Here is a 25,725-nt window from a genome sequence, read left to right as displayed (position 1 = left end):
AGCAGACACTCCCTGCTCACCACCCATCAGCCCTAGGAAGCTGCTAATCTATTTTCTGTCTCTTTGTTGTATTTACCTATTCTATACATTTCTACATTTCATGTAAATAGAATCATAAAATATGAGTTTTTCTGACTGGCTTATATCATTTAGCATAATATTTCCAAGGTTCACCTATGTTCATGGCTGTATTAGTATTTCATTCTTTTGTATTGTCAAATAACTAATGTTCCACTGTGTGTATGTAGTGCATTTTTTAATGCATTCATCAGTTGATAGACATTTCATTTGTTTCCACTTTTTAGCCATTGTGAATAATGCTGCTATGAGCATTCGTATACAAGATTTGCTTGAATATATGGTTTCATTTTTCTTAAGTTCATTTCTACCACAGAGCAGAACTGTGGGTCTTAACAGTAACTCTATGTTTAACCTTTTGAGGAACTGCCAAACGGTTTTCTACATTGGCTGCACTGTTTTACATTCCCATCAGCCATGTATGAGGGTTCCAATTTCTCCTCACCGACACTTATTATTGCCTGTCTGTTGTTGTTAGGTAACGTCAAGTCAATTTAGACTCATACCAACCACATGTAATAGAGTAGAACTGCCCCCATCGGATTTTTTGGGCTGTAATCTTTATGGGAGCAGAACGCCAAGTCTTTTTCCCACAGAGTCACTGGGTGGGTCTGAACCTGTGACCTTTCAGTTAGCAGCCCAGTGCTTAACCATTTTGCCACCGGGGCTCCTTATAGTCATCCTAGTGGGTGTAAGATGTATCTCATAGTGCTTTGATTTTCGTATTCCTGATGTGAGTTGGAATCGACTCGACAGCAACGGGTTTTGAATGACTAATGATGTTGAAACTAAGTCTTGAACTTCTATTGTTAATTCATTTATACAGGCAGTCCCCAGATTGCAAACGTCTGATTTGTGTACAACCTGAAGTTACAAATCAACCCAGAAAGCCTATTATAATAAAAATTAGAGGTACATACAGTGGTTCGTAATAAAAAAGGGTGCTACTTTGCAACACGCATCAAAACGTTATTATTACTGTATTATTATGTTAAAAATGTTTTAGTGTATCTGAAAGTGTTTAATGTTTTTTATGCATAGAAAAACCAAAACAAACAACCAAACCTGTTACTGTAGAGTCAATTCTGACCCATAGCAACCCATAGGATTTCCAGGGAGTGACTGGTGGATCTGAACTGTTGACCTTTTGGTAAGAAGTCAAACTTTTAACCTCTGTGCCACCAGGGCTCCATGAAAACAAACAAACAAAAAAACCCCACTGCCATCAAGTCAATTCCTACTCATAGCAACCCTATAGGTCAGAATAGAACTGCGCCATAGGGTTTCCAAGGAGAGCCTGGTGAATACGAACTGCCGACCTTGTGGTTGGCAGCCGTAGCTCTTAACCACCGTGCCACCAGGGTTTCCATGCATAGAAAGGTACACTATATACTAAGACAAACATTTGACTAACTGCTGTTAGATACGAACCATACCTAGCTGTTGCAATTTACATACAACTCCAACTTAAAGACAGATTTAGGAATGAAACTCATTCATAATCTGAGTACTGCCTGTAAATATATCATTCTTTTTAATGCTGTTTATATAATTTTACTTTTGGTCATTGCTAGTGTATAAAAATATGATTTTTTTTTTGTATATTGATAGTGTATTGTGCAACTTTGATGAGCATGTTTAGTTTTTTTTGATAGTGTATTCTTGCAATTTTGATGAGCCTGTTTATTAGTTCTAGTTATTTTTTAGTGGCTTCCTTAGGTTTTTTATATGTAAGATCATGTCATCTGTTAAATGGAGATAATTTATTTCTTCCTTTCCAACCTGGGTACCTTTTGTCACATGGGTTTTGATGAGAAATAGCAGTCATTCAGATTATTGTTCCACAGTAATGTGTTTTTCTCTGGCTGCTTTTAATATTTTATCTTCATTTTTAGTTTTCAGCTGTTTATAATATGACTAAGTTTGTTGCTCTATTTATCCTGCTTGGTGTTCTCTGAGCTTCTTGAATTTATATCTGAATCTATATCTGCTGATTCCAGTTATACACATTATACCAAAAGGTATACTGACATTGTAACAAAAGTTATTGTTCCACAGACCCTGAGGCTCTGCTAATTTTCTTTTATTTTCTCTGTTCTTCACATGGTCCGTTCCTATTAATTTATCTTTAAGGTCACTGACTCCCCTCTCAACTTCATTTTGTTATTAAAACTATACAGTGAATTTAAAATTTTACATATTCTACTTCTCAGTTCTAGAATTTTAACTTGGTATATTTTTTTATATTCTCTATTTCTCTGCTAAGATTTCTTCTTCTTCAATCATCATGTACTTATTTTCCTTTACTTCACTGGGTAAATTTTTACTTCTACCATTTGGTATGTAAATAAAATATATATAGTTATTATACAAAAGTTAAATTACTAACTTTTTGGACTGAGGGAACATCTTACCCCAACTTCTTCTTCCAGTGGTGCTGTGAATTTCTGGTTAAGAACACATTCAGTTTGTTGAGTTCTGCTTATAGCCAACATTTGCTGTTCAACTGCTAACATCTACTGCCATCTGGGTCACTTGTCCCTCTTGATTGTGTTTTCTCTTGAAAGTAGATCATATTTTGCTCGTTCTTTTACAGTAAGTAATTTTGGGTTGTAATGTGGACAGTAACGTGGAGGCTAGATTTTGTTATAATCCTTTGAAGAGTGTTGATTTTCGCTTTTCCTGTAATAGGTAATTATCTTGTTTGGACAAAACTATAAACTCTCTCTTTTAGGTGGCAGCTCAGATTTCAGTTCAGTTTTTTGTCTTTAGAGACCAGGAATATCTAGTCGGAGAAGCCATCTCATTTGCTGTCCTCTCTCTCTCATTGGCTCATAAAAGGTTCTGGCCCAAAGGGCCCTCTGGGGACAGAAGAATGGAAACTTCATTTTTCTCAGATCCCCATTTGGTCTGTACAGCTTTCTTGAGGAAAGATGACTCAGTAGGCAACCTAGATAAATAGAAAAGCCGGGAACAGGAAACTAGATCTGCTTCTGGTGGGCACATGTCCCTTCTCCCTAGTAGTCTGTCCTCAGGAAAAAAAGCTGATGAGTCCTCTTCCCCATCTCATGGTTCAGGGATTACAGAGTGATTGGTCAGGGAAACCCAGGTTATTTTTAAAGTAGCTTAATAAGTATAAGCATTTTTAGCTTATTGTTTTAATAGAATTCCTAGATTTAAGAATCGTAGTTTTAATAGCTGGAAATAATTATAGGTAAATGAATTCTAGTCTCTTATTTTGACAGTTAAGTAAAAATCTATTTGTTTAATTCTTTTATCTTTTTCTTTATTATAGATCGAGCTGGGAGCATCAGTACCCTTGATTCCTTAGACTTTGCAAGATATTCAGATGATGGTAACAGGGAAACTGATGAGAGAGTGGCAGGTGAGTAAGATCATGAAGACAGATTCATCTGGATTCTTTGGCGTGATAGAAATAATAAAATGGCTTGAAGAATTTTTACTTCTGCTATTTGATATGTGAGTATAATGTATATCGTTATACAAAAGTTACTTTACTAAGTTTTTGGCCAGAGGGAACATCTTACCCCAGCTTTCTCTTCCAGTGGTGCTGTGAATTTCTGGTTAAGAGCACATACAATTTGCTGAGTTCTGCTTACAGCCAACATCATGCAATTGTAATAACTGGTGCCAGGTTTAAGTTAGCCATGGTATAAAAAAACCGAAAACCAAACCTGTTGCCATCGAGTCAATTCCAACTCATAGTGACCTGTCATGGGTTGAAGTGTGTCCCCTAAAAATATGTGTCAATGATTCTCGGTATTGTGTGGTTGTCCTCCATTTTGTGATTGTAATTTTATGTTAAAAAGGATTAGGGTGGGACTGTGGCACCCTCACCCAGGCCATATCCCTGATCCAATGCAAAGGGAGTTTCCCTCGGATGTGACCTGCACCACCTCTTATCTCTCAAGAGATAAAAAGGAAAGGGAAGTAAGCAGAGAGGTGGGACCTCACACCACCAAAAAAGCAGTGCCAGGAGCAGAGCCCGTCCTTTGGACCCAGGGTCTCTGCGCGGAGAAGTTCCTAGTCTAGGAGAAGATTGATGAGAAAGCTGACAGAGAGAGAAAACTTTCCCCTAGAGCTGGAGCCCTGAATTTGGACTTCTAGCCTACTAGACTGTGAGAAAATACATTTCTCTTCGTTAAAGCCATTCTCTTATGGTACTTCTGTTATAGCAGCACTAGATAACTAAGAATTTGGTACCGAGAGTGGGGTGCTGCTCTAACAGATACCTAAAGTGGTTTTGCGACTGTGAATGGATAGAGAAGGAGCAGTGGTAGAGGACCAGCAGCAGCAGAGAGCCTGCAGCAGCAGAGCCAGGAGACCAGCGCAAGATGGTGCTGGACCCAACCCACAGAGCAAGAAAGCTGAATGCCTGTGTGTAGGAGGCTTCCTGGTGAAGTGGGGTGCCTCCGGGCACCTACTGGTGGAGCTAGGCTTGCCAACCCACAAAGCAAGAAAGCTGAGTGCCTGTGCGCAGGAGGCTTCCTGGTGGAGTGGGGTGCCTCTAGGTACTTATCGGTAGAGCTACAGAGCTTTGGAACACTTGCCTCAGTAGGACAGATGAGGTCTGAGAGGCCAAGGAACACAGGAAGCCGAGCTGCCTTACTCTCAAAAGGTATGGCCATGACCTCTGAGATTTGAAAGGGTGGAGCCATGGCCTCTGGTTTTTCTAAGGGTGGAGTCACACCTCAGATGGACTAGGAGAATGGTGCACCTAAAACCAAGGGAGCGGAGTTGCCATCCCAGCAGGCCTGGAAAGCAAAGCTGAAGCCTGGGGCCACGGGGCCTCCGCTCAGAATCTGGAGAGTGTGGCGAATGCCTAGTCTGGAGGGCAGGGCCAGTGTGTAAAATTGTCTCAGAGAACAGAGGATTATTTTCAAAGCTTTGAGGGCTAATGTTGGGTGAGAGCTAATGTAATGTGTTCTGCTGACTTGCTTGTTACCTATTTTCCCTCCTTTTCCTCCAGTTTCTCCCCTTTGTGATGGAAATGTCTAGCTTGTGCCTGTTTTGCCATTGTACCTTTGGAAGCAGATAACTTACATTCTAGATACCACAGATGACAAAGAATTTTTGGATTTTAGATGTGGATTTAAGACTTTTGGTATGATATGATGGGGTGAATATGTTTTGCATGTTTTAAGGATGTGATATTTTGGGGGCCAAAGTGTGGAATGTTATGGATTGAATTATGTCCCCCAAAAACGTGTGTGAACTTGATCAGCCCATGATTCCTAGTATTGTGTGGTTGTTCTCCATTTTTGTGATTATAATTTTATGTTAGAAAGGATTGCAGTGGGATTGCAACACCCTCACCCAGGTCACATCGCTGATCCAACGTAAAGGGAGTTTCCCTGGGGTGTGGCCTGCACCACCTTTTATCTCTCAAGAGACCCTCCAAACCATGGCTGATGTTCAGGTATTATATACCAGTACAACTATAATCGCAGTTAAAAGTTGGTTGAAATACTTTCATGTTGGTTCGCGAATAAAGCTGTTACCTGGGTACTTCCCAGGTATCATAACCATTCTGCAGGAACTCCTTCTCTTGATCTTTCTATTATCCAGAAAATAAAGGGTTAATATTTGGTACAGCGGGACCTCTAGGATCCTATCCATTCCTATAAGAAGACCAAAAAAAAAAAAACCCCAAACCCATTGCCTTTGAGTGGATTCTGACTCATAGCAACTGTATAGGACAGTGTAGAACTGCCCCGTAGAGTTTCCAAGGAGCACCTGGTGGATTCAAACTGCCGACCTTTTGATTAGTAGCTGTAGCTCTTAACTACTGTGCCACCAGGGTTTCTGTAAGACCAACATCCTTCTAATTGAGTGATTGTTCATTCCCATCTCCTTCCTTCTCCTTCAAAGTACCAATTTGTACGCCATGTATACTGCCCACACCAGATGAGCCTTATTGGGCTCTGCTGGGAGCCCGTCCTAGAATTTGCCAGTATAGCAGCTCTGGCTCCTTTCTGGTCCTGCAGTGGCTACCTACCACTGAAGTCATTCCTGAGAGGCTTATAGGAACTGTAGCTTTCGTAGGACTATTACTCTAAGAGAGATGGTATTTTGGGTTCCATCCAATGGTGGGCACTCTTGGAACAGGAGGCATGCCACGTGGGACAGATGGAGCCTGAGGGGGCAGTGTGGGGCCAGAAAAAAACCCCCTCTTGAACAACTCTATTGAAATTTTTTCAACTTATTATTGGGACAAGTGTGTTAAAACTACCACATCCTTACAGTCTTGTTCATTATGAATAAACCCAAAAACCAAACGAAACCCAGTGCTGTCGAGTCGATTCCAACTCATAGCGACCCTATAGGACAAAGTAGAACTGCCCAATAGAGCTTCCAAGGAGCGCCTGGCAGATTCGAACTGCTGACCTCTTGGTTAGCAGCTATAGCACTTAACCACTACGCCACCAGGGTTAAAAAAAAAAAAAAAATTTAAGTGAGTGCTAATTCTTGTATAGCACTTGCTCCATTCTAAACACTGTTCTAAATGTATATTAACTCATTTGAGTTACAGAATTATTATCCTCTTCCCCTTTGTACTGATGAGGAAACTGAGGCACTTAGGAGAATTTAAGACTTCGATAGTAGAGCTTGGGTTAAAATCCAGGTAGCCCAGCATCAGAGCCCACAGTTGCACCGTATGCTACCTCTTAGCATGAAGGATTAGGTTTGGCCTAATTATATATGAATTGTAATATGTGATTTTCATTCCTTGGTTGGGAATAGAGATTGAATATTTTAAAATCTCAGTATTATATATTAGGAAAAAAACGATGTTATTGTTCTTAGTTCAGTAGAAGTTGAGAAAAGGATTCAGCAATGTAAACAATAACAGTGTCAGTGGAGAAGCTACTGGAAGAATTTAAAATCATGGCTTAGTCAAAAGAATCATTTTTGACAGCTGTATCAAAACAGAAAATGTTATCAGCAGTATCTATAAATTAGCACATCAAATGGAAATTATTTGAATAATTTTATGACAGATTTATCTTCATTACATCACTTGCTAAGTGGCACTATAAATCATATACCAAACCAAAACCAAACCTGTTGCCATCGAGTTGATGCTGACTCATGGCGACGCTAAAGGTTAGAGTAGAATTGCCCCATAGGGTTTCCAAGGAGCACCTGGTGAATTTGAACTGTTGACCTTTTGGTTAACAGCTGTAGCTCTTAACCACTACGCCACCAGGGTTTCCATAAATTGTTTATTTTAGGTTAAATATTAAATGCATGCTATTTAATTGAGGGGGAGCCCTGGCGATGCAGTGGTTAAGGACTTGGCTGCTAATTGAAAGGTCAGTGGTTCAAACCCATCAGCCGCTCCATGGGAGAAAGATGTGGCAGGCTGCTCCATAAAGATTTACACTTTGGAAACACTATGAGGCAGTTCTGTTCTGTCCTATAGGGTCACTAGGAGTCAGAGTCAACTCGACAGCAGTGGGTTTGGTTTTTTGGTTTGGTTGAACGGTAAAAAATCCCTTCGCAATAAGGAATAATGCCTTACAGTGGTACTTTTCAAAGAGACTCAAACTCCTATGAATGATTCTTCTCCGCATTCAATCTTAGGGCCCAATCATTGCTTCTACATATAGCAGGTGGGATGTGCCTCTGTAAGCAGTTCTGCAGTATCCCAGGGCAACCGTTTCTGCTTCTTAGCTGTTATTAATGCTTTTGTTATAGTGAAGAATACATAGTACTGGTAATTTTACTGAGATTCAAATTCCTTTAGTTTTATTTATTTGGCCTGTAAGTACTGCCTTTGCAATAAGGAAGACTGTATTGTACCATATTTTGAAAAGTTTTATGAAAAATAATAAAAAGGCTTAGAAGAGGGAGACTAGAATAAAATGTATGCACAGTCATTGCCGGATGCGTTCATGTTTTACCTTATGTTTTGGAAATTTTCAAGAAATTAGAAAAAAAAAAAAGATTTTATCCTTGACTCATACTGCCAGTATTTAGTACATCCAGGGTTTGCTGGGACACACAGGATCCCACATAATGGGTATCCACATCCATAGCTCATAACAAAAATTCTGAACTGGTTCTTTAATCAGCAGCTCAAACAATAATCCACAAAATATAATCATCCTGTCATCTGTCATTAAATCACATGTAAACCTCACTAAGAATGAAGAGGCGTCTATGAACAAAAATCTTTTTTTTTATCTTTCTATACCAGTCTTAGGCAGAAAGAGGTTATGGATAACACAGGTAGTGAGTCCGTTGCCTCAGCAAACAAGTGCAGGGTCTTTTTCAATTTTTAATCAGCTTTTGCTGTTTATGAGACAGGCATTACATTTGTTTTCAGGGTTACTCTTACCATCTTTTTCCCATGTTTAAAAATCTGATTATTTTTTCAAGTCTCTACAGATATCCCTTCAGAGAGAAAACTGACCTCCAAAGGAACAAATATTTTTAAGCATCTGCTCTGTGCCAGGCACTGTGCTGGGTACTTTATATACAATATTTATTCAGCCCTGTTAAACATCCTGCAAAATAGGTCATGATATCTTTATTTTATAGATTAATAAAGTGAGGCTTACCAAGCTTGAGAAATTTGCCTGGTAGCCTCCATATGGTAAGAAGCAGGATTAGGAGGTAAACATATGGTTTTTATTCTAGAGCCCATGAGGTATTTTTTAGTAACAGGTTGCGTCTCTGATCTAGCTGTACATTCAGTTCATGTGGATAGCAGAATTTTGTCTTTTCCATACAAGACTATTTCGCATGGCCATTTTTCTTTAAAATAAGTAAAATTTTAAAAGCTTTTCATTTTAGATATTTGTCATTACTGAACTTATTTTTCATATGAAGTATAAATTTTCTTATAAAAATGATTTACATCGTAGCAGACATCAAATCAAAATAAGTGTGACCTAGCTGGAATTTGTAGTAAAGGATTTTCTCTATGTTATTAAACAAAGCTAATATTACCTAATGTATGTACAATGTACCTCTTACATTTTTAAGTTTCCTTTAAGGTAGCAAGGGCCATCTATATTCTAACTTTTGGGATTGCCATTCTTTAATCCACTTAGGCGTTTTGAGCATCTGCAACGTGTTTGGTACTATGTTAGGCACTAAAAAACAAAACAAAACAAAACCCAATGCTATAGAGTCAAGTCCGACTTATAGCGACCCTGTAGGGACTAGTTATACAAATATGAAATAGATAAGGATTTTTTAATAAAACATGTATATGTCTGTAATGTATGTATATATCCAGTGCTTTGGGAACCGTAATAAATAGCTTGTTAATTTTGGGTAGGAAAGCATCAGGGAAAAGGTCACATTTGAACTGGGGCTTGATGGATGAATAGGAATTTTTTTATAGAGAGAAGTTGGAAGAAATCACATAGACAAAAGACACAGGGCTGTGAAAGTTTCTGTCATGTTTGAGGGATAACACAGCTAAATTCAGTGAAAGTATTAACTGTATAGTAGGAAATAACTGGACATTAATCTGGAATGATAGACTGAGACCATGTTGAGTAGGTGCTTATATAAGTGTTTTGTAGATATTTAGGAACCGTAAAAATTTTTAAATGAGGGAGACGTGGTAAGATTTGTATTTTAGAAAGATAACTAAAAGTGTGGAGGATGGACTGGTGGGAAGGTATGGAGCAAGAGAGAATCCAGTTAGAAGAGGCTTGCCATAATGTAGGCAAGAGATGATCAGGGCCTGTTGGTCAGTGACAGGTAGAAGGAGAAGGTGACAAAGAGGTAAATTCTAACCACTTTTCAGCATCCAGTTGAGTGCTGCTGTTTTGAATCAGCCGTCTTTGTTGATTCTTTCTGGGGGATTTCTTCTTTATAATCTATTTTCTTGTATCAGCACATATTTTGCCATATTTTATATTTTTTCTTATAATCTTAATGAATAATCTTAGACCGTAATTATTTTATAACTTCACTTATGCCAGAAAACACATCTGAACATTAGTTAGTTCAACTGTTGGTAAGGGAGAGTAGATTAACAAACTGATGAAACAAGTCTTGGAGTATTGATGTTGTACCAGTGATATTCTTGCAGCCTATATACGTAGACTTTTAAATCCAAATAGGTAATGAGTTCTTGCTTAAAAAAAAAAATGAAAAGTTTAATTGGAAACCAAACAAAAAGTAATTTATTTTGGACACTAAAACAGTACAGCATCTCTGTTAAAGCAAATATTTTTCTAAAAAATCTATTATTGGAAGGATGATGGAAGATGAAGGTCTCATTAGAACCACTTATCCCCAACTTAAGTTTACATGATCCATCTTTTAGCAAGAGAGTCCCTGACTTTCATTCTTGTCATTTCTCCACCTCTTACTTTGTTACTTCTCTAGTTCACACCTTAACTCTGTGTTGGGAATCTGGAGAACTATAAACATTTTCCTTTCGAATTTGTAGGGAAAGTCATTCATGATTGCTGGTAAGAGCTCAGGTTTATTATAAATGGCATCAAGTATTGGAATACCTATTCATTCAGTATATATTTTTTAGTGTTTAGTCTATATTCCAGATATTATGTTGTCCTGGATACAACAATCAACAAAATAGGCATTCCAGCTGTTATAAAGCTTATATACTCTAGGAAAAAAAAAAAAAAAAAAAAAAACCAAACCCATTGCTGTTGTGTCGATTCCAATTCATAGTGACCCTGTAGAACAGAGTAGGACTGCCCCATAGGGTTTCCAAGGAGCAGCTGGTGGATTCGAACTGCAGCCAAGTTCTTAACCACTGCACCACCAGGGCTCCATATACTCTAGTAGACATTCTAAAATGGCATTCAGATTTTTGCCTGTGGCATAACCTGCCTCTGCTCCGGGCAAAAGCAGCATCAGTAGCCTTCTCATTCCTTATGTGTCGGCCTAGCAGCATATATATCCACCTGCATTAGGGTTACCTAAACCTAGTTGTCTTCTTATATGTTTTCCCCCTACTGCTGATTCTGTTCCTTCCTGTTAGAAATACCTTTTTTTTTTTTTTTCCTATTTTGTACCTTACCTACATCTTATTTTATAATTTTGTATCATTTAAGTAGAATAGAGGAACCCTGGTGGCTCAGTGGTTAAGTGCTTGGCTGCTAACCAAAAGATCAGTGTTTCAAACCCACTAGCTGCTCTGTAGGAGAAAGATGTGACAGTCTGCTTCCATAAAGATTTACAGCCTTGGAAACACTGTGGAGCAGTTCCACTCTGTCCTATAGGGTCCCTACAAGTCAGAATCAACTCAACAGGAAAATAGGATAGATGCTCAAACAACACTTTGAAGACGGAAGGTAGCATTTTGAAAATGGATTTCTCTACATTTGTTACCATGCAATTAAAATAGCTCAGAGAGGAAGAAAACAAACAAAACCATTACGGTTGTATTTAAGCTAAAAGTAAAAGTGGTTGTGTATTCATTAAATTTTTGTTTGTTTTATCTTTGGGCATTTCATAAAATATATTTCATGACATTGTTAATTTCATTGGGGAAAAAGGAAAAAGAAAAGAATTTTATGGTCAGAAGTTTGGAAAATTGTGATTTTCTGCAGGGCTTTTCAGGGCCTTCAGATGGTGGTAGGTTGTTGAGATATGAGAAATCATAAAGGTCTGAAGTGTGACAATTGGAGAGACATTTGAGATGAGTGGGTATTTCGTGAGTTAATAGAGATTTGGAATCAGTACAACTTGGACATTAATTGATATGAGGGTAAAGGCAAGGCAAGGGTAAGTGAAGAATAATCTCCAGGTTTCCTGTTTGAGGACTTGGGTAGATAGTGGTACTGTTAATGGAAAGAGACTATAGGAGGAGGTGGGGGAGCAAATTTGAGAGAAAGTTGATGAGTTTCATTTAGATAGGATCAAATTCACAACTCTGAGACATTTGAGTGGATGTGTCCAGGACATAATTAGGTAGGTCTGTGTCTTGGGAAATGGATGTAAAGATCTTTGCATCTTCAGGGTACTTTTGATGGTTAAAATCACAGGGCTAAATATCATTCGAGTGGAGTATGTAACATAAGAAAAGGCCAGGGATGACACCTTGAGAAAAACTAACTTTGAAAACATCAGCTTCACCGTGGAAGTGAATGGTAATGGGAAGAATTGTTCTTTTAAGGTGTGGGAAAGATGTTGCTTTTCCCCACTAAGTTGAATGTAAAGAAATCTCTAAAACTGCAGAGATTACATCTTTGCTTTAAATTGTTGATTTATTGGTATCTAAGTCATGCCAATCAGTACTATGGAAACCCTGGTGGCATAGTAGTTAAGAGTTTGTCTGCTAACCAGAAGGTTTGCAGTTTGAATCCACCAGGTGCTCCTTGGAAATCCAGTGGGGCAGTTCTACTCTGTCCTATAGGGTTGCTGTAAGTCGGAATCTACCTGATGGCAATTTTTTTTTTTTTGGTTTATCGGTACTCTACATTTCTTAAGTCTGAAATGTGCAGGGAGAATTCTCCAAACCTAGGAAGGCTGGGGATGGTAGTGTCTTAGGGTTTTTGTATTGTTACTGGTATGGATTTTTATTCTAACTCATATTCTTAAGGGAATCAAAAAGAATTTTTTTTCCTTTCTATAGAACCATTCCTGGGATACTAAAATAAGTATTAATGATGGGCGAATGGTATATTATTATGAAGTCAAATCACATTATCTTATATTCAGAAAAAAATCTAGAAAATTCTGACTTCAAAGAAGACAGCTTCATGATTTCTTGGATGGCAGAATCCTTGACTCAGACATTGATCTGAGCTCTTCAGTGGTGAATGGGAATCGGAATGAAAAAATACTTAGATCAATGTTGTGCAAAATATCTTCCAAAATAATTTTTTGAGTTTCATGCCAAAGTGAAGTAAGACTGGAGAGTATTTCAAGATAATATTAATGATAAATTGTATTGGGGCAGCAAAAAACTTATATATTTCTGCTTTGAATTTTGCTGTCTACACGTAGTCAGTAGTACCATCTCCCCATTCATCAGAGCAGTCTTTAGGCACTCAAGTGCCCCTGATATAATACCAGAAACACCTGGTTCTGGTTGGCAGATGCTATCTGAACTAATCTAGAATTGCACATACTGACATAATCATTTTTTATAAGATTGTAATATGTAATGCCTGGTCCTGGTTGGCACATGCTATCTGAACTAATCTAGAATTGCACATACTGACATAATCATTTTTTATAAGATTGTAATATGTAATGTTATCATATATCTTCATCTTTGTAGTTATTACCTTAGTTTCACTAGAATTGTATTCAGCTGGATTAGGCGAGTGGAATGAGGAGTTTGGTGGTTGATTACTGCAGTGTTTTTTAAAAACATACAAGTCAATGCTTTTAGGAAGAATTTTATGTGAAAAATACTTGGAGATTATTCAGTGCATTGTATCTCTTTAAAGAATAACTAATTTTGAGCTTTAATCAAATGTTTTAAAACCAAAGGAATAAATTCAAATCTATGTAAATATAGCACCACTGTTAAGAACTGTTCCTTTGAAACTATCATGTAACTGCAATTATTTGACTATGCATACTATGCCTTTATAGTGATATCTTGTAGTTTTAAAGATATACCTTTGTCTTTTAAAGTCTATATTGTGTATTAAGAAACATGCAGCAGAGTGAATTCATTTTGGTAGACTATCTTTTCAAAGCATTGGTAACTTAATGACATTTGGCGATTTATTTATAGCTGTGCGTAAGAGTATAAATTCTTGCCGTCTGACATGGGTTTTTCTGGCTTTCTGTGCCTTAATCATTCAGTGTTTGCTCTTGGTCACCTAAACTTTCACCAGTTGAATTTGAGTTTTTCCCAGTTTGTGTTTTAACCAGTTTTTTTCCTTTTGTTTCTTTGTTTTTTTCATATTTCTGTCATTCTGGTGCAGGGCATTTCTGATCTGCAATTGTTCTGGAATGTATCTTAGTAACATGTAAATAATACTGAAAAACATCAATGTACTCATTTTACTTAAGGTGTAATTAAGCATTTTTAAATCAAACTTAGAGTTTTGGAAAAAAAAAAAAAAGTAAACCAACCTGCTATGTAAATCTAATCTTTACTTACACATGGAATGTGTGCAGTCTTTAAACATAAACTAATTTCCAGAGTGTGAGTTTTAGGAGAAATGTTTTAACTTTGTTGCACAGAAATGTTTGCAGATCAGCACTGCTGACTACCAAAAAAGAAATAGTAACATAAGTCATCAGATTTTTTAGTTGTGCTTCCATGTTGCTGCAGTTAAATTCTGTGCATCAAAATAAGTGACCTTCATGTTACTAGGTGTGATTCTGTTACATCTTACATTTTTAATGAAAAATTGCAAACTGAGTGAATCCTAATTTTTCCATATATATTTAGAGCTTTAGCACCCCAGATAACATCTCATTTGGCATCTTTTTTTTTTTTTCTGTTTTCAATCAGGAAAAAATTACATCTTTAAGATGAAACCTTACGTTTTCTAGTTTTTACGTAGAGCTATTTAACTGCTATAATTATTTTCCAGTTGTGACAAAGGTTACTTAGTTTGCCCAGAGCTTTATTTCATTAAGATGGCTTTTTTCCCCATGTCTAAGCTTGGTTTTTCCTCTGCACAGTTTAGGAGTACATTTTAAGGAAAATTCCTCACGTAACACACACATAGTAAAATTGTGCTTATGATCACCCATTTTAAAGAGCTTACCCAAACGTTTCCCCAATGCTCATGTTTATCTTATAATCATACTTTGGTGATAGGAGAAATGTTTGCATTTCATTAGTACTTCTTAAAATGGAAAAATCTATTTCAAGGATTATCAGAAACTTTGAAATTCTACTTAATTTTATTTAGTATCCTTAGATACTAAACTACACTTTTAGAAATGTACACAAACATTTGCTTTAAAATTATCTTAATTAAAAGTTAGAGAAACTTTCTACCTTTTGCCTTTGAGTGAAACCTAAAATAAAAGCCTTGAAACTTTTTTTTTAACATATGTAAAATACATTATATAATTGTTTCTAGAAATATGTACTGACATCCCATCATTCGTTAAAAATTAAACCATATTTCTTGAACATCTTAGTGAAGGGATGTATTCACTATCGTTTCTGTATATTGATTTATAACATTTAGATAAAGCATTCTAAAATTACTTTTTTTTTTAACCCTCAGGTATTTTTAAAGTATGTTTACTTGGGCTTCATCTATTTTTATCTTTTCCCCCAAAATTATGTTACGTGAAAACATCTCATTGCGTTTTCTTACTGAGACTGAGCGCAGCAGAACTACTCAGATGACTAAATTTTGATTTACCTAAATGGAGTATGCCATAGAGTTTGTTTTTAAATAGCACTATTCCTTGTCAGACAGCTAGAACACTTGATCAAGTCCCTTGAATTCTACCAAAACTATGGAAAACATTCACCAGTTTGCTTGCAAATCAACTCTGCTGCATGCGTTCACAAATTTCATAAAGATTGCATGCTTTCTGTTTTCAGTACAAATTGTATTTTTTTTTCATACCCATCCTTGCTTTTTATTTTTTTATTTTTGTTTCCCTTTTCTTGGTTGGATGCCTGTGTGTGTTTATTCCAAATCCCTGTCCAGTCCTGGAGTTTGAACTACGGAAAGCCAAGGAGACCATTCAGGCCCTCCGAGCAAACCTAACAAAGGCTGCAGGTGGTGTACATAAAATTTTTTTGAGACCTTTTCTACTTTGACAATGTAGAAGTAGCTGAGATATTTTCAAATGTAAAATAGTAAAATATTATTTATAATTTTTCCCCCCAGAAAATGAAGTTCCTTTACAGGAACGAAAAAATTACAAATCAAGTCCTGAAATTCAGGTGAGTAAATGACAGATCTACAAGTATCGTCCACATAAAATGGTAGCACAAGTATCGAAGGAGGAAAACTTACAGTCTTGTATCTGTCTTTTATTTTGCCTCCAGGAGCCAATCAAACCTCTTGAAAAGAGAGCTCTAAACTTCCTAGTCAATGAATTTTTACTGAAGAATAATTATAAGCTTACATCTATAACCTTTTCCGATGAAAATGATGATCAGGTAAGTTAACCTTTTTTTTTTTTTTTAATTTCCTTTTTGACTTATAATTTACTTACTTTCTCTGTTACCTAGTTTCTTTCTTTTTTTTTTTTTTTAAGGTTTCACATATAGCCACCAGGTTAGTTACCAAAAACAATATTCCCTTGCTTACCTATCTCTGCTCTGCCATTTTCCATTCCCAAGTAGCATCATTTTCATCTCTTTTAACTGATTAATTTGGTGTTTACCATCCTGACTTTAAATAAAATACTTACGTTGCTGCTTCCTAGTTTTTAATGCTATACGTTATCTTTTGGCTTCTCACTAAGGAAAGTGAGGCCATAACTTCCTTTTTTGACTACTGCTACCTCCTCATCCCCAACCCTCCCAAGTAGACTTATGTCTTAATTTTGGCTAGATTAACAGTCAGTGTTTTCATTATTATGACTAAGTACTTGCTAGTATCCACTACCAATCTGTCAGTTGGTCATACTGTAGTTTGCATGTTGCTATGATGCTGGAAGTTATGCCACTGGTATTTCAAATACTAGTAGGGTGGACAGATTTCAGCAGAGCTTCCAGACTAATATAGACTAGGAAGAAAGACCTGATGATCTGCTTCAAAAATTAGCCAGTGTAACCCTATGAACCACAACAGAATATTATCCAATGTAATGCTGGAAAATGAGCCCCTGAGTTGGAAGGCACTCAAAATACACAGTGACTGCAACAGTGGACTTGAGCATGCCAACGATCATGAAGATGGCGCAGGGCTGGGCAATGTTTTGTTCTGTTATACACAGGGTTGCCATGAGTCAGAACCAACTCGAGGGCAACTAACAATGACAACTTTTGCTAATATACTATTTTCCTTTCCTGCAGAACCTTTTGTTTCCTCTGGCATTAATAATTATTTTGTCTTTTCATTTGTTTTATTTTATATTCTATGTACTTGTCCTTAATTCAGCCCTAAACTCTGTTGCCAGGTCTACTGTCAGAAGTTCATTCACTATTCTGTTGTTTTCCCCTTGGAAAATTTCTTCCTCCAACCTTCAGTCTGGCCTGTTTTGCTCTATGCCTGATGCACTGTCTCATCCTAGGAACACTCTTCACAGCAATCCTGGAACTTTCTTTCCCTGCTTTCTTGGTTGGACCTCCTGGTCTCTATCTCCTAAATCTCCTTCTTTCTTGCTTTACTCTCTCAGCGGATTCCTGAGAATGGATGCATAGAAGGTAAACTTTTTGAAACCTTGCAGGTCTAAAAATATCTTATTACGTTCCCATTTAAATTTTGATTGTGTCTTAGTTATCTAGTGCTGCCATAACAGAACTACCACAAGGGGATGGCTTTAACAACGAGAAATTTTTTTTCTCACAGTCTAGTAGGTTACAAGCCCAAATTCAGGGTGTCACCTCCAGGGGAAGGTCTTATCTCTCTGTCGGCTCTGGAGGAACGTCCTTGTCCTCAATCTTCCCATGGTTGAAGAACTTCTAAGGCGCAGGGACCCCAAGTGCAAAGGATGCGCACTGCTCCTGGTGCTGGTTCCTTGGTTGTATGAGGTCCCCAACTCTCTGCTTGCTTCCCTTTCCTTTTATCTCTTGAGAGAGAAAAGTTGGTGCAGGCCACACCCCAGGGAAACTCCCCTTACCTTGGATCAGGGAGGTGACTTGAGTGAGGGTGGTGTTACAATCCCACCCTAATCCTCTCAACATAAAATTTATAGTAAAAAAATGGAGGACAACCATACAATACTGGGAATCATGGCCTAACCAAGTTGATATACACATTTTTGGGGGGACATAATTCAATCCATGACAGATTATATAGCTGGGTATCAAATCCTGGGTTCCCTCAGAGTTGAAGACATTATCCCGTTGTCTTCTAGCTTCCTGTACACTTAAACAATGATAGTATAACTGAGTAATGAATTCTAGGTTGGAAGTTGTTTTACCTCAGAATTGAAGACATTGTTCCATTTTCTAGTTCTGGTTATACTATAGAGAGATTCCTGATGCCATTCTGAATCTTGATCCTATATATATGACCCTTGTTTTTTCCATCTCTAGAGGTTTTTGTGATTGTCTCTTTACTGCCAGTACTATGCTATTTCACAATAATATACCTTGTTATAGTTCTTGTTTTGTTAAATTTTTTTAAAATCTTTTTAATCTAGAAGCTGTAATCCTTCAGTTCTGGAAAATTATTTTAAATATTTCTATGATAATTTTCTTTCTTTTCTTTTTTCTCTTTGCTCTTTCTGGAACTCTTATTATTTCAATTTAGACCTCATATATTAACCTTTTAATTTAACCTTTCTTGGCCATTTCTCCCCTTTTTCTGTTTTGAGCAATCCTTCACCTTTGTCTTCTAATCCTTCTGTTAAATATTTATTTATATATTTATTTATCGTATTTGATACTCCTTCAGATGTCTGAGGATCCTTAGTTATCCACACATAATTAAGATGGGACATTCACTGTATGTTGATCTGAGCAAGCTTTTTCTTTGTAGACTCTCCCATGCCTGGAAAATAGGGATATGAACTATCATTTAATCTTTTTTTTCTGTATGATTCGCTTGCTGTCAATTGTACCTGGTATCATCTAGTCTAGTATTCTGTTGGCTTATAGATTTCTTTTTTCTCTGTAACTTTCTACATAAAGACTTTTCATTCTTTCCCCAGTAAATATATAATCTGCCTATATTCATAATGTTTTTTTTTTTTTTACTTTTCCTTAGTAGTACAGATTCATGTGTACTTAAAAATCCAGTTCCACTAAAAATTTCCCAATAGCATAATAATAATAATAGATAACAGAGTAATTAAGAGAAAATATTTGGAATGAGTGAGAATTTAATTTGCATGTCTTCCTGGATAGGGAGTCCTGGATTTTAGAACCTCATTATTATTTTCCTGATAAAATCTTGTAATCAGAAAAGCGATGGCTTATTTTATTGCCATCACCCACAAATGACCAAATGACCAAAATCAGGAATGAGCAAGGTTATAACACTATAGATTTTATAGACACACCTATTGTAAAGGAAGAAATAAAACTATCTTTGTGTACCAATGACATGATTATCTAGGTAGAAAATCCTATAGGCTCTCCAAAAAAGGCACCAAATCCAAGTGATTTTTAACAAGGTTGTGGGATGCAAGATCAATAAACAAAAATCAATTGTATTTCTATACACTAAAAAATAGAAAAAATTATTTTTTAATTTTTTTTTTTATACACTAGCAACAAACAATTAAAAATTTAAATAGAATTTATCTTTTCACTGAGGATCTACTTTTTTTTTTTTTCCCTATCCTGTAACCTAATACCAAAATTCTCTGGCCTTGTTGGAGCATTTCTTTATACTCCGTTACAGGCTATAACTATGCTTCCATTGTCACACCCTGAATCCTGTCACTTGAAATTGTTTTATATTTGTCACTGTCTTATCCCACTACATCTTTTGGTTTACCCTATTAGCCTTTTCATTGCCACTGGCCTAAAAACGGTATGCCTGCACTTTCTATGCCTCTGGACCTCAGAGGTAAGGCGCTATTCCCTTCTAGCACATTTAGCATCAAGGTGGATCCCTTTTGAAATGCATGAAGCTCAGCAGACCTGAGCTGGAGCCTCATTGTTGTGTAGGTTGGCATTCTATTAGGTGATGGCTTTCAGGATGTGTTAGCCCCATAAACTTTTGTAAACTTGCTCTTTTTCCCTTTATATCTGTGAGATAAGGCTTGTAAGCATAATTGTGGCTTTCCTGTGTGATAGTTAGGGAGCCCTGATGGGTTTGTTTTGGTTTTTCTTGTCACGTTTGGAAAATCAGAAGTTCCCCATGTAACCTAATGGAAAGGTGCCAGCAGTAAATTATCTACCTAGTTCTCAGTGGCATACTGTCGTACCACAGATTGGTGGCACCAAGTGCCACTTGCCTCATTGGCAGATTGTATTACCACATCGTATTTCTCAAAATCCATTATTACCATCCAAAAATTTAAGCACACTTAATTAGTAAGCATGCATTCCAATAGCAGAAACACGTGGCATAAAACTAAAAACAAATACAAGTTCAGTATCAAAAGGGTATCTCCAGTTTCCTAACTTCTTCCTGTTTTCTCTGTCCATCACCCCTCTTGCTTTCTGCTTCAGTGCCTTCCCTATCAATTCTAAATTTATAAACACTGTCAACTTTCTTTTTGGAAACCCTGGTGGCGTAGTGATTAAGTGCTACGGCTGCTAAGCAAGAGGTCGGCAGTTCGAATCTGCCAGGCGCTCCTTGGAAACTATGGGGCAGTTCTTTTCTGTCCTATAGGGTCACTATGAGTCGGAATCAACTCGACAGCAGTGGGTTTAGTGGTTTTTCAACATTCTTTTTAGCTTATCCTTCTACCTACCTCTCCAGCATTGTCTTTCTCCTAGCTGTTATAATCATGCCAAACAAAGAGGCTTGCACCTCCCTAAATATACCTGACTCCTTCAAGGGCTTTGTGTCTCTGCTCATTCTGCTCCCTCTCTCAGAAATAACTTAGTTCTCCTAACCTTCATTGCCATATGCAGAGTAAATACCTAACCCTTTTCCAAGAGAGTTCATGGGTTATCACTTTGCAGAAACCTTTTCTTATCCACACCTCAAGATAGAAATTGACTCCTTTTTCTGAATTCTTGACAGTACTTTAATCATAGTACATGCAGGAGCCCTGGTTGCACAATGGTTTAGCACTTGGCTGCTAACTGAAAGGTTGGTGGTTTGAACTCACCAGCCGCTCCACAGCAGAAAAGACCTGACAATCTGCTTCCACAAAAATTTGCAGTCTAGTAAACCCTATGGGGTAGTTCCACTCTTTCTTGTTAGGGTCCCTATGTATAGGAATCAACTTGACACCAATAACATCATGATACTTTAGTTTTCACCTATTTTCTTCTGTCCACTCTTAATTGTGGAGCCCCTGAATGGTGACAATATTTTACTCCTAGTGCTAAGCACAGGGTTTATATTTCTGAGGGATTAAAAAAAGAAAAAAAAAATTGTATGAGTAACATCTTGACAATTAAACATGTTTTCTTAGGATGTTGAGAAACTTAGATGGATCTGCAAGTTACAAGAAGAATATTGGATGGTGGAAAATGTAAGATAAGTTTAAGAATGATAGTTACTCACATGGAACATATATACACTTAGATATTACAATAAAATTATGAATTTTCAAAATATTACAAATAAGGAATAAAATGAACCTCAAAACACAGGAGAAAATTGTCTCATAGATGTTATAATTTTTATATTATTATTTTGTATCTTTTAGGATTTTGAATTGTGGGATGATGTAGGATTAAACATTCCCAAACCTCCAGACTTGCTGCAACTCTACCGCGATTTCGGAAATCATCAAGTGTCTGGGAAAGATCTTGTGGATGTAGCCAGTGGAGTAGAAGAAGATGAATTAGAGGCTCTTACACCAATTTTAGGCAACGCTCCTCCAACCTTTGCAACTCCTCAGCCTGTAGAGGTGAGAGATCAGCTAACTGGTTAAGTCCATAAAAAGTATTTCAACTATGTAAAAGCATACTATGAGACCTTCAGTTTCTGTTTTTCTCCCATCTTGATTTTAGAACTCCTTGCTAGTCCAGAAATTAGAAGATACGATTAGTTTATTAAATAGTGAAAAATGGTCCTTGATGGAGCAAATCAGAAGACTTGAAAGGTAAGCACTTGATCATTATTTCTAAAAAAACCTCTTAAAAGTTTTTAAAGAAATTGGCAGATAATACACATAAATAAAACACTGTTTCAGTTGTAAGACACAATTCTTTTACATTTTAATATTTCTGAAAGTGATGGTCACATTCATATATTGTGGATTCATGTATTAATTCATGTATTTAGTTGATTCATATATTTAGTATGGTAGTATATCTTTTTTTCCCCAAAAATGTTATCAAATCATGGAAATGACTTTACAATCGATTGCCTTGGAACCAGGGAATAAGATACTTTTAACTTGTCTGAGTTGTATCAGTACCAATAAATAAATCCTTTACATCAGTGTTGGGCATGTTTTCATTTTATACTTACAATAATGCCTTGGATTAGATGGAATTATCCCCACTTTGCAAATGAAGAAAAGGAAGTTAAGTGCTAAAATTTGATTTTTTTTAAATGGTTATGATCTTATAATGGAAAAGCAGTTGCCACTAATGTAAGACTCATTGCCGACGGGGTGATTCTGACTCAGCAACCCTACAGGACAGAGTAGAACTGCCCCATGGGGTTTCCATGGACTAGCTAGTGGATTGGAGCTGCTGATCTTTTGGTTAGCAATGGAACACTTAACCACTGCACCACCAGTGCTCCACTAATGTTAAAGTAGGGTTTATAGTAAAAGGCCAGTGTTATGTTTCATTGGTGAGAGTTTATGGTTACAGTATTAGGTGTTTGTATGAAGCATCAATAAATATAGTATAAAAAAGATTAATCAAAAACCTCTTCTGTTAATGTATACTTTTAGAGCATTAAACACATTTTGAGGTTTATACTTTTGCCAGTTTTTAAAAAATACTGTTGTTCTCTGGTAACTTCTCTTTCTTTCTGCAGTGAAATGGACATCCTCAAAAATGAACACTTTGCCATCCCAGTGGTTTGTGACTCTGTTCAGCCTCCTTTGGATCAGTCTTCCCACAAGGACTCTGAAGACAGTGGACAGAATTCAGTTGTAAACAGTTCAGAGAAGGGAAAAAGCAAGGATATTCAACTTTCAATATCAGATGAAGTTGACTCCACTATTCCTAAAGAAAATTCCTTAAATTCTTTCCCCAGGAGGGAAAGGGAAGGAATGCCATCTTCTTCTCCACCAAGTAAAAACGCAGTTCACTTCGATAAACCCAATAGGTTAGTATGTGTCCTATCTATTTTAAAATGCATCATTCAGATATTTAATACATTGACAAATTGGAAGAGCTTTAGTTCTAATTTTGTAGATAAGATAAATGAATTTTTGCATTTAAAGTGAACTTACCACATAGCAAGGTACATGTCACAAAAACATGTCATAAAATTATTATTAAATTTATGTTAAAGACGAATAAACAATCAACATGTTACATTCTATCTGAGCTAACTATGAAATTCATAAATAATATGTATATTAGTATGTGTATCTTGGAACCTTGGTGGCACAGTGGTTAGGAGCTATGACTGCTGACCAAAAGGTCAGCAGTTCAAATCCACCAGCCACATGCTTGGAAACCCTATGGGGTAGTTCTGCTCTGTGCTATAGGGTCACTATGAGTTGGAATTGACTCAGCGGCATCAAGTTTATTTTTTTTTCCTTCTGTATATGTACTTTAAACACTTTTACCCAGTGCTTTTTACCTTTTATCTATTCTTGAATAGTCATCAGACTCAAAAGAAAGTTTTGATATGTGCAAAGTTGCCTATGCTAAAGAAAGGAATAATTTTTGCTCCTGATTCATTTCCTGTGTCTGCTTCTGTTACTAATACTGTATCATTAATATTCTCTTAATTTACTTATTTAATTTTTGTTGGATCTCAGAAATTGAACTCAGATGACAGGTCCTTGTCCTTCATGATCATGTTTTCTAGCAAAGGAGACAAAGTATAATTTTAAAATCATTAGATTATAATGTGAAAAAAAAAATTTTAGACAAATATTTACTGAGCTCTTATTTTATGTCAAAGAGTCCTAGTGTCACATAGTGTCACTGTATGCTGAAATTGACTCGACAGCAATGGGTTATTATATGTCAGGGACAGTTGTAAATGCTTTATGTGCACGAACTCATTTAATCCTCATGAATATCTTATAGTGCATCCTTAGCCACAAGATCCTGCTTTCTCCTCCTATTTTGGAGAGGAATATTAGACCTAGTGTTAGCATATAATAGGAAAGCATGACTGATTTGTTTTAGGCCTGGAGTTAGAAAACCAAAAGGGAAGAACTTGCTTGGCATTTCTCAGTGTGAAAGAACTGAAGAAAAAATACAAGCTTCAAGTTGCAATACTGAAGGATTCTATGGGCAAAATGTTAAATGATGCAGGAAGCATCAAAAGAAGATGGAAGGAATACAGAGTCACTGTACCAAAAAGAACTGGTTGCCGGTGAACCATTTCGGGAGGTAGCATACGATCAAGAACCGATGATACCGAAGGAAGAACTCCAGGCTGCACTGAAAGCATTGGCGAAAAACAAGGCTCCAGGAATTGATGGAACACCAATTGAGATGTTTCAACAAACGGATGCAATGCTGGAAATGCTCACTCTTCTGTGCCACAAAATTTGTAAGACAGCTACCTGGCCAACCAACTGGAAGAGATCTATATTTGTACCCATCCCAAAGAAAGTGATCCGACAGAATGTGGAATGTATCAAACATATCATTAGTATCACATGCAAGTAAAATTTTGTTGAAGATCATTCAAAAACAGTTGCAGCAGTACATCGACAGGGAACTGCCAAAAATTCAGGCTGGATTCAGAAGAGGACATGGAACAAGGGATATCATTGCTGATGTCAGGTGGATCTTGGCTGAAAGTAGAGAATACCAGAAAGATATTTAAAATGTGTTTTATTGACTGTGCAAAGACATGCTGCTATATAGGTCATAACAAATTATGGATAATATTGCAAAAATGGGAATTCTACAACACTTAATCGTGCTCATGCAGAAACTGTACATAGACCAAGAGGCAGTTGTCCAAACAAAACAAGGGGATACTGTATGGTTTAAAATTAGGAAAGGAGTGTGTCAGGGTTGTATCCTTTCACCATATTTATTTAATCTGTATGCTGAGCAAATAGTCTGAAAAGCTGGACTATACGAAGAACTCAGGATCAAGGATTAGAGGAAGACTCATTAACAACCTGGGATATGGAGATGACACAACCTTGCTTGCTGAAAGCAAAAAGGTCTTGCAACACTTATTGATGAAGATCAAAGACCACAGGCTTCAGTATAGATTACATCTCAACATAAAGAAGACAAAAATTCTCATAACTGTACCAATGAGCAACATCATAATAAACAGAGAAAAGATTGAAGTTGTCGAGGATTTCATTTTACTTGGATCCACAATCAGTGCCCATGGAAGCAGCAGTCAAGAAGTCAAAGGACATGCATTGCATTGGGCAAATTCAGTGCAAAAGACTGCTTTCATGTGTTAAATAGCGAATATGTCACTTCGAAGACTAAGAAGCACATAACCCAAGCCATAGTATTTTTTGGTCACCTAGTGTAGATGCAAAAGCTGGACAATGAATAAGAAACACCAAAGAAGAATAGATGTCTTTGAATTATGGTGTTGGCGAAGAATATTGAGTATACCATGGACCGGCAGAAGAATGAACAAATCTGTCTTGGAAGAAGTACGGCCAGAATGCTCCTTAGAAGGGAGGTTGGCGAGACTTTATTTTACTTACTTTGGAAATATTATCAGGAGGGACCAGTCCCTGGAGGAAGACATCATGTTTGGTAAAGTAGAGGGTCAGAGAAAAAGAGGAAGACCTTCAATGAGATGAATTGACACAGTGACTGCAACAATGGGCTCAAACATAGCATTGATAATGAGGATAGTGCAGGACAGG

General features: G+C 36.9%; 1 protein-coding gene across 6 annotated transcripts in view; it reads left to right on the top strand.

The window, feature by feature from the left end:
• Positions 1 to 25,725, top strand: part of RELCH (RAB11 binding and LisH domain, coiled-coil and HEAT repeat containing) — a 144,866-nt gene that overhangs the window by 34,550 nt on the left and 84,591 nt on the right. For 4 of the 6 annotated variants that reach the window (XR_010323439.1, XM_064294434.1, XM_064294435.1 and 1 more), the window contains exons 2-9: positions 3,374 to 3,463; positions 15,684 to 15,755; positions 15,867 to 15,922; positions 16,028 to 16,141; positions 21,193 to 21,252; positions 21,430 to 21,633; positions 21,737 to 21,828; positions 22,719 to 23,012. Coding sequence is in view for 5 of the 6 variants with exons in the window: in XM_064294434.1 (XP_064150504.1) it covers positions 3,374 to 3,463; positions 15,684 to 15,755; positions 15,867 to 15,922; positions 16,028 to 16,141; positions 21,193 to 21,252; positions 21,430 to 21,633; positions 21,737 to 21,828; positions 22,719 to 23,012 (982 nt within the window). In the remaining variant the exon portion in view is untranslated. The remainder of the gene's footprint in view (positions 1 to 3,373; positions 3,464 to 15,683; positions 15,756 to 15,866; positions 15,923 to 16,027; positions 16,142 to 21,192; positions 21,253 to 21,429; positions 21,634 to 21,736; positions 21,829 to 22,718; positions 23,013 to 25,725) is intronic. The other 2 variants (XM_064294436.1, XM_064294437.1) reach the window with 1 other exon arrangement.

The sequence above is a fragment of the Loxodonta africana genome, chromosome 11, assembly GCF_030014295.1.
Source record: "Loxodonta africana isolate mLoxAfr1 chromosome 11, mLoxAfr1.hap2, whole genome shotgun sequence".
Taxonomy (NCBI): domain Eukaryota; kingdom Metazoa; phylum Chordata; class Mammalia; order Proboscidea; family Elephantidae; genus Loxodonta; species Loxodonta africana.
This window is presented reverse-complemented; position numbering and strand designations above follow the sequence as displayed.